This window comes from Chelmon rostratus, chromosome 10 (assembly GCF_017976325.1).
Source record: "Chelmon rostratus isolate fCheRos1 chromosome 10, fCheRos1.pri, whole genome shotgun sequence".
NCBI classification, from domain to species: Eukaryota; Metazoa; Chordata; class Actinopteri; order Chaetodontiformes; family Chaetodontidae; genus Chelmon; species Chelmon rostratus.
The window spans coordinates 13,704,386-13,713,750 of record NC_055667.1 but is presented as its reverse complement, the minus strand read 5'-3'; the positions used below and the strand labels follow the sequence as shown (position 1 = coordinate 13,713,750).

Here is a 9,365-nt window from a genome sequence, read left to right as displayed (position 1 = left end):
AAGGGTCAGAGTGCCCTTTGATCAGCAGACATGCACTGAAATATCTTATCCGTCCATCTCAGAAGGCTGCAGCTAGTCAGAAAAGTCGGATTTTAGAGGAAATTCACCAGTTTTGAAAATCAAACATTACTGTTAAAAACACAGTCACAGACAGAAGGGGTTCAGCGCTACTTTGCCTCATTCCAGAGTCCATGAAATTTTGCTTCCACATACTTTCACACTGCTAAATGTGAGTCTCAGACCAGTTGTGGAAGACGGACAATCATTTTCAACAAGAAGATGCTGACTTGTGTCGATCAAATTGACTTGACTCTGAGGTGCAGATTAAAGTTAACTAATTAGCGCACTGTGGATTGGTCCATCAGCCCCATTGTCCAAACCACAGCGGTATGCTATTGATCCAACCAGTCAAGTCAATCTAATCAATCACTTTGCAGCAGGCCGAGTGACAGGACCCACAGGTGATAAAACAGATGTCTGCAGTGACTGTCTGCTGTGTTCCTAAAGCCTTAAACATTCATGTTAAAACAGCTCTACATTAAATTATTGAAGGGTTAGAGAAGGAACTACTTTATGATAATATATTTGCTTACGTTGCAGGGGGAACATAAGTGAGTATATGACTCTGAGACCCCTCTTGTAATGTATTCTGAACAAAATCTCCAAAAAAAATCCCTGCTTATATCGCGACTGTTCTGTCATCCTTGACAAAAAAAAAACTTGTATTGCTCTCTGGGAACATCACAGAGTGCAGTGAAGGGATGTTAGAAAGCCTGTGGAATGGCGAGCTCCTATTGGCTGCTGCTCGCCTGTATAAAGAGCCGCAGTGGCAAATTCAATCAGATCCACTGCGAGCATCCTCCGAGATCCAGACACCGGGACGCCCGACCACGCTGGGACGATCTCTGGGCTCTTCTCTTCCTTTTTTTGTTGACATTTTCTGCGAAAAACAAACAAACAAACAAACACAAACACTGGACAATCATTCACACCATGAAGGAAAGGAGAAACACACAGCCGCTGGTGGTGAGATGTAAACTGGTGCTTGTGGGAGACGTTCAATGCGGAAAAACGGCGATGTTGCAAGTGCTGGCGAAGGATTGTTATCCAGAGGTATGTCCTAATGTGGCTCGTGTGTGTGGAAAAACAACTACAAACACATGCACAGGAAGCTGATCTGTATTTTGCTGACATTCCGAGTGTTCAGTTTTCTTTAAATGATTGAATGTGGCAGACATAAAAAAAAATCGGTGCGTCTGTTGCAGTCACAGTTTTCATGCGCATTTTCCCAAAATTTCGTCCTCTTGCTTTATGTTTTATGCATTTACCGAAACACTTTAAAATGCATTAGCTTTTTTTATGGCATGATTGATTAAAGGGAATGTATTACCTACACATTTGTGATCGCTGCATGTTTTAGTGGCCTTTGCCGAATGTTTCCTGCAGCTGCAGCGATTCATGTGATTGATTGATCCAAAACACCTTCAAACTGAGGGAAAATTGTATTAAGCTTATTATTTGATCGACCCCCTCAGTGCGTGTTTTCGTGTGCCGCTACCTAATTAGCTGGACAAATTCCATTACCTGTAGCTGACTGGCTGACTGACTGACACCTCCCCACTAATGGCACCGTGTTGCTAATTGCTCCCCAGACCTACGTGCCCACGGTATTTGAAAACTACACGGCCTGTCTGGAGCTGGAGGAGCAGCGGGTGGAGCTCAGTCTGTGGGACACCTCAGGTAACCGATCACCTTCTCTCTGTCTGTCTGGCCCATCGTGGCCTGCCATCCTGCCCGCAGCGCTGAGGGAGACTGGGATATCAGGCCGTGCGCTGTGAATGTAATGAGCGTCTGTCTAGAGCAGAGCTGCGCCCTTCAGTTCCCTTCTATATCCTTCTTTTGGGAAAGCAGATGACATGAAACAATTGCTCAATTGCTTAAAGGTTTATGGCTCAGGCCGCGTACTCTTTGTTTTGTTGATGCAAAATGTGCACTTGTTGCACTGCAGATTAGTTGTCTTTCAAATCTACAAAGAGAAGCTTATATTTCCTCTTATATCACATGTTTGCACGAGGCAGGGTGAAGGACTGACCCACAAGTATGCTTCTCTGTCTGATGTGTCTCACTGGAAACTACACAGAGAGACAGTGATTATTCCGCATCCCTTGCTGTTGCTGCTGACTTTGTGCATCATATGTTCATTTAGACTAAGCGTGAAAAAGAGGGTCAATGTGTCAGAGTGGATGTCCCCGGGGATCCGCTGTTTCGAGTGTTGACCTGGTTACTGCGAGCTCGGGTCTGCAGCACCTGTTTGATTCCCTGCGTGCTCACTGCACAACGGTTCCTCTCTGTGTCTCGCATCCTCTCCATCCATCCACGCTTGTGCTGGGTGTATCTGCAGCCTCACTGGGTCACCGTGTGTGTTTGTACGTATGCGTGTCTGCGTACAGCAAATCCTTTATGTAACAGACCCACTTGTATGAGATGATGCAGTGTTTACTGTGCCCCCCCTCCCACTCCTCAATTATCCAAAAGCAGCAACAGGAAAAAAAGTGAGTGTAATTCCCTCCCCAGACCAAATCCTGCTTTTTAATCCCAGACTGTGGACCTTTGGTCTGGCCAGCAGGAGTGGGCCTGGTGCCGGGGGATGACGGGCACGCAGAGAGACATCCTGTTGAGCAGGAAGGTTTTCTGGAGCAGACAAACAGGAGGCAGCTCAGAAACTCTGGTGACCTGCATTCGCCTCCATATGTTGCTCCGGGTCACCCACTCGAACAGCATGATGCAGTGGATTAAGACTCTGAATGGGACCACTGGGCCACCCCTTCTGACTGACCCACTGAGTTTGAGATGCTTTCTTTCCTGCTTTCTTTCTTCATCATTTCACTTTTATGCAGCATTTTTGTACCCGTTTACACATCTTTCCTTCCCATCTTTCATTGTTTTGACTCTTTTTTTTCGCTTGCTCACTAATGCACAACCCAAAATTGCAGCAATTACTTTCCACCTAATTTGCATGACAAGGAACCATGATCATACCCAGTACCAAACACATACCATGCAGTACAGTGTAAAATAAACATGTATGTCCCTATTAAAGTGACCACTCAAGGCATCGCAGGAAGTTATTCGTGATGATGTGAATATTAGGCTTAGGTTTGATTTAAAAACTCTAGTGAATTTTCTACTCTTTTGTTCTGCTGAGAGGAGGACTTACATCACCCACCTACCATCACTTGCTATAGACGCCTCTCATGTATCTCATGTCAGGCTCCTGGTGATGGACGACAGGCGCAAGGGCTATTTATTGGTCGGGCCGCACAGTTTCTCCTTCTCACTGTAATTTGCTCTAATTGCGTGGAGTTGTTCCGCTGCAGCCCCCCCCCCCACCCAACACTGAGCGGGTCTCCTCATTATCCCAACTCCCCTTCATTGATTGGACTGACCTCATCACCGGCTCCACATGGCAGGCAGCTCCTTCTCCCAGCTCCGCCATGGATTTACAGACCAAAATCAATCCACCGGTTTTAATCAGCCTGGTCTGATCGGACATGGAGGAGGGGGGCAGGGGGAAAGAGAGGAACACCGTCCAAGTGGCTGTAACTCATGTTTAGTGAATAATGAATCTCGTTATGGTGTTATAGGTTGAACGGTCTTGCTGATAAAGCCTTTGAGTTTTATAGGATAATGCGTATCATCATTTTTTGTATGGTTAACAAATTACATTGATTTCTAATGATATCCATGTAAGCTGATGAAACAATCTGTGTAATTTTAAGAGGCACTGTTAATCAACAGTAATCACGTTAATGGCTATATATCAGTCATATCTAATGACTACAGTTTTTGGGGGTTCAGTCTGTTTTAGGGCTGCAACTATTTTTGTTTTTAAATAATAGATTAATAAGTTGACAATTGGTCTATAAAATGTCAGAGAATGGGGATAAGTGGATGCAGTTTAATTGTTTTGTCCAACCAAAAGTCCACAAGATACTCAATTTACCACTGGAATCATCTGATTGGTATTTTTCCATTATAATGATATAATTGATTGGCTCGTTGTTTCAGCACTAATTTAGTTTCAGTGAGAATAAAGAATAAGGTATTAAAATGCATTATTACAAAGTGCATTAATTTGGTATTCGTATTAACCTTTTAACTGTTCTAACAGTTGTAGATTTTTAGCTCTGAGGTTCTGACTATAACTTTGTGAAAGATCACCAGCAGAATGTGCTTTTAATTCAGTGCACATGGAGGCTTTGGTTTGAATTTTTTAAACCAAATCTGTTGTTTGACTCAGCTTCAAAACGCAGAGTGTGATCAACTTTGACAGTGTCAAGTTACAAAGTAAAGCTTGTTAACAGCTCAGACGTGGTGATGCTCAGGAACAAAGAAGCGTCCTCTCCATCCCTGCAGGGGGCTTCAGCTGTGATTCTGACCGGCTCTGGCATGTGAAACCAGGGAACAACTGTCTGACGCAATGTAGTGTGTTTTTTGGCCTAGCTGTGAAGACCGTAGTTATCAGCTGCAGCAGCAGCAGCAGCAGCAGCACAGCTCCCAGCTCCCAGCCGGCTGAGTGTGGGTGGAGGGCCAGAGTGAGTCCCATCCCCAAATCAGTGAGTCATCCCATCACCAGATCATTAATCTGTCTGACCCCTGCATTCTCACTGTAGGAGAGGAGCGTGCTAACGATGAAGACGGGCTCTGTCGCTCAGTTGATTCAGCGCACGTGCACAAAAATTCCCTCACGGTCTCTCTCGTGCACACTCGGAAAAGCAGACCCTCCCCTCCCCCACCTGTACGCTCCAGCACAAGGCCCGTCGTCTGGGCCTGCGAAGCCTACTTCTGCTCTGGCCCAATTTCCACCCCGACACTTAGCTCTGGGCACTGCACCATCAAGACGGATGGAGTAGAGCTCAGCCGCAGGAATTTGGTTATGCTCTTTTCTTTTCCTTCCATTCCCCAGTTAGTCAGCCTCACTCTCTGTGTTTCATGCCTCAGAAACTCTCCATCTGTTGTAGAGGCATGCTGTTGCGAAAAAGGAAGAAAGGGAACATTTGGAGCATGCTTAGGCTCTGCATGAGTATTGATCTGCCTATCCAAGGCATTCTTTGGGTTGCTGCAAAGGAGAGAAGGAGGGAAGAGAGGGAAAGGAGCGACTGGTGCTCTGTGATATCAGACTGCAGGGGGTGAAGGATTAATGGCATAGGAGGGCTCTTTGTGATCTGCCTCGGTAGGCGACACTCCTGCTTTCCCTCCTCTCCTCCTCCTGGCTTTTTCTTGCCACAATAGAAACAGCTATTTCTTCCAGGATTAGAAACTGGGTCCTGGAGTGTCGGATGAGTGCTGCCAAGGCTGCTCCTGTACCCAAACAGCACGCTGTTCTCCAAATACTAATATTTACACATTCAAATCATTTTTTATTTATTGCCTTTGAAGATAGGATAAATACGCCTACTGAATTGTGCATTGTTCATCCAAAACGAAAGACTAAATCAATTTCTGTGGAGGAAAAAAAAACCCTAGACGTCCCAACCGTCTCCCTTCCCCCTTCGCAGAGTAACTAATTTGTCACCTTTAATTGCAGAGGCTCTTGGACCCCCTGTGCAGCTTTCCATTGATTGCTGCATTTAGATCAGTGGCCATTTAATGCAGAATCACACCCAGTTTCCCGGCTGTGTGATAACCCCTTGTGGGACATTGAGGAGATTTATAGAGAGCCCCTGCCTCTGATTCTCCTGTGAGATACCTCAGAGTGGCCACACACACACAGACACACACACACATCAACCCAGTGGTGCTAATTGTTCTGATCTTAATGTGTGTCAATTTTCACAGTCAGCAAACGCAAAGTTGTCTAGCAGATGAGCGTGGCTTTTTTTCCTCCAGCCCTAGGTGCGAATGGTATCAGGGCAATAATGGAATTAGCATTCTTTAGGTGGCGTGTGTTCGCTTTGTAGAAATACAGTCATAGTAAATCATTTGCTTTAATCAGGGTGTCCCAGTTCATTTGCTTTTTAAGAGTAGAACAAAGTCATTCTTCTAACCAAAGGCAAAGAAACAGAGTTATAATACAACAAGCGTGTCCCTTTGTTCCCTTGCAGAGGTGTTTACTTTCTTCCGGACACCCTGAGGAATTTCATCGCAGCTTGTCATTATTCCACTCACAGCACCCGGCAGCTGGCAAATTCAGTTTTACCCTTTGATAATGTGGAAAATCATTAAGTATTCATGAAACTGATCTATGTGCACACATCCATGTTGTGAGTGCTTTTTTTTCCATATGTTTCCTTCTGATGCATTGTTTTCCTTGCTGTAAATCAATTAGTTAGGTTGTGTAACATCTAAATGAGTGATTACACACACTGCTTTTGTTATCTGCAGCTATAAGAGGAACACTGAATCCCTCCTGGGGTTCTCGCGGAGCCTAAAGTAAACATGTTAACTCCGGCTGAGCTGCTCCCTTTCTGTTTCATCTGATCGCAGATTGGGTTCACCTCCGGCTGCTGCCAAATTTAAATAGTCTGTGTGTCATTAGGTGTGAACTCTGTTGCAGAGCAGAGGAATGTCCCCAACAGTAGGTGGGTGGGCAGTTTGCGGTGTAAAATGATTGACTGGCAGTTAAGGCAAGCCTTTATGGAGAGGTGGGAGGAACGCCTGATGTAGATGGTGGATTCCAAGGCTGTTGCTGTGGTAACAGAGGGACTGGAGGTATTGCGCGCCGAGCAGAGGATTTTTGGGGGGGTGGGTGGTTTACTTAAGGATTCTGAGCATGAGTGGGAGCGTCTGCCTGCCCCGAGCCCCACCGTTCCACTTGCGTAATCTACTGCAAGAGCAGATCAATGAGGATTTAGTGGTCGATTGTCATCTTCTCTTCCTCTGAAATGGCAGCAGGAGCGGGAGCAGGGAAAAGAGCAGTTTCAGGGACAGCAAAGTGAGGCTCAGCAGGAGAAGTGATTCCGGTGGTGCGTAATCCCCACAGCTGTATTCTCTCGGTCTGCCTTCGCCGCCCTTTTTGCTCTGACCGACCGTCTGTTGTCACAGCAATCAATTCCTGAAACAGTCTCCACTAAAAATGAATGGATCATTGGCTCAAATCAGGAACTCTTAAACCTTTTACAATGCAATGTGCTGATATGAAAACCTGAAGTGAAAGTGAAAATAATTGCCTTGTATTGTGGCAGAAAAGCATGTGCAGTCCCCTGCAGGTCTGACCCAAAGGGTTAAAACATCAAAAGGCCATTTTCCATCAAACATGCAGGAACAAAAAAACTACAGGGGAATTTTCAGAACTACAAAGTCTGGAAACTTCTTGTGTGTGTTTCACCATTTTACCTTGAAGATGTGGAAAACACTGAGGACTTTCACCAATAGTTCAAGATGGTGGCTGTGCAAGACTCTTTTGTCTGTCTAATCAGCAAATACTCAGCACTGGACTCACTCTGCCTCGAGTTCCTGTGGTTGTGTGCTTTCTTTGTCTGTTTGTCTTTTATCCACATTGATAAATCTCTCCTTTTTACCCTCTAAGGTTCTCCATACTACGATAATGTGAGGCCCCTATGCTACAGTGACTCAGATGCAGTTTTACTGTGCTTTGACATCAGCCGCCCGGACACTGTGGACAGCAGTCTGAAGAAGGTAATGGCTTCAGTGCTTAATACCAGCTTAATATCAGCGGTTCCTTCAAATCCATCTTGTTTTCTTGAAAGTATACGTAGGACTGTGCAATATATATTTACAGGTTATTATTTATGGTACCGATTGCCCTTTTGTGTCCACAGTGGAAAACTGAGATCCTGGACTTCTGTCCCAGCACACGCATCCTGCTCATTGGCTGTAAGACCGACCTGCGCACAGACGTCTGCACGCTGATGGAGCTGTCCAATCAGAAACAGACCCCCATCACCTATGAGCAGGTGAGACTAACATATGCAGTACACGTCCACTGGAGCTGTTATTTTCAGCTGGCATCCTCAAGTGTTTCAGAAATCATTTTGAGAATGCGGTTCATTAATTGCTTGAAAAACGTGCCGATAATGAGGTTTCATTAGGATTAACTTCCAGGGACGCCTCTTTCTGAACTCCTCACTACATGCGTTGACGCTGGTGCAAATAGAAAACAATAAAAATCTAGTAAAGGATGTATGAACACCGCCCTTCATCGCTCCATTTATTGCAGGGCTCTGCTATGGCCAAGCAGCTGGGTGCAGAGGCTTACCTGGAGTGCTCAGCGTTCACCTCGGAGAAAAGCATCCACAGCGTGTTCCGCACCGCGGCGATGGCCTGCATCAACAAGCTGCAGCCTCTCCCGAAGACCAGCCCCACCCGCCGCCTCTCCAAAAGACTTCTCCACCTGCCCAGCAAGTCAGATTTGCTCTCCACCACCTTCAAGAAGGAAAAGGCCAAGAGCTGCTCGGTCATGTGAGTGGAGACCTCTTGGGTTACAGTCATCACATGCGACCCCAAGCCCCTGCCTCTTTGGTCTCGGGGAAGGGGGGGTGGGCACGATGGTTTTATCAGGGCTACCTGCTGAATCCTTCCCTCACCCCCCCGGAAACCAAACACCCCTCAGAAGAGGTGGACACCTCGCTGTCCACTTGCTCCTGAACCTTTTAGCGCACATCCGTCTTTTTCCACTACTGTCTATCTTGCTTTCGAACAAACAATATCAGTCGAGGTTTGATCATCGAGCTATCGTTTTTTTTCACCTGTAAACAGTATGCAACTACAATGGTGTTACATCTGTCTGATTTTACTATCTCTAGGCACATGTTGATTTTGTCCAAATTGGAAATGTGCAACGTGTGACGTTTAATCTTGTGATGTAAATGCCTCTGAGATAATTCAATGGATATTTTTCTAAGTACAAAAATATATCTAGCATGAAACTGTCAGGAATTAGCAAAATCCTGTACATCCCTCTTAGTAAGGTGTCTGAGGTGTGAAGTAGCTTGTCGCCGGTGTCCCCATTTAGGCCTGTGAAAGCACAGAGATGTAGAGGGAGTAGTGGGACAAACCGCAGTGAGAGCTATTACATCGAGAGCTGCTCTCGTCGTCTCAGTGGTGATGAGAGCGGGGCTAAGAGCTGTGAGTGCAGGCTGCTGTGCAGACAGCAGTCTCGACTATTTCAACCTGCATGGATGGTTGATGCATGGTTGTTTAGCTCTGGACAGCGCTGCTCCACAAGCTTTCAGTGGAGGAGGCAGAAGGGGGCTCTGTGTGGACAAAAATGAGGACACACACACAAAAAAAATAAAATAAAGAAGTCTGGTTGGGCTGTCGCAGCTGGACTCTATTTTAAAATACCGTTTCAGTGACGGGGCAGACTCGTTTTAATAGATGAGATGCTTTCGCTGTGACCGGGA

At 45.8% G+C, this 9,365-nt stretch overlaps 1 protein-coding gene across 1 annotated transcript; it reads left to right on the top strand.

Moving 5' to 3' along the window:
* The first annotated feature begins 993 nt into the window (after positions 1–993).
* Positions 994–8,425, top strand: rnd1b (Rho family GTPase 1b). Its single transcript, XM_041946158.1, has 5 exons — positions 994–1,113; positions 1,653–1,740; positions 7,529–7,638; positions 7,782–7,916; positions 8,180–8,425. The coding sequence occupies exons 1-5, from the start codon at positions 994–996 to the stop codon at positions 8,423–8,425; spliced, it is 699 nt and encodes a 232-aa protein (XP_041802092.1).
* The last annotated feature ends 940 nt before the right edge of the window (positions 8,426–9,365 follow it).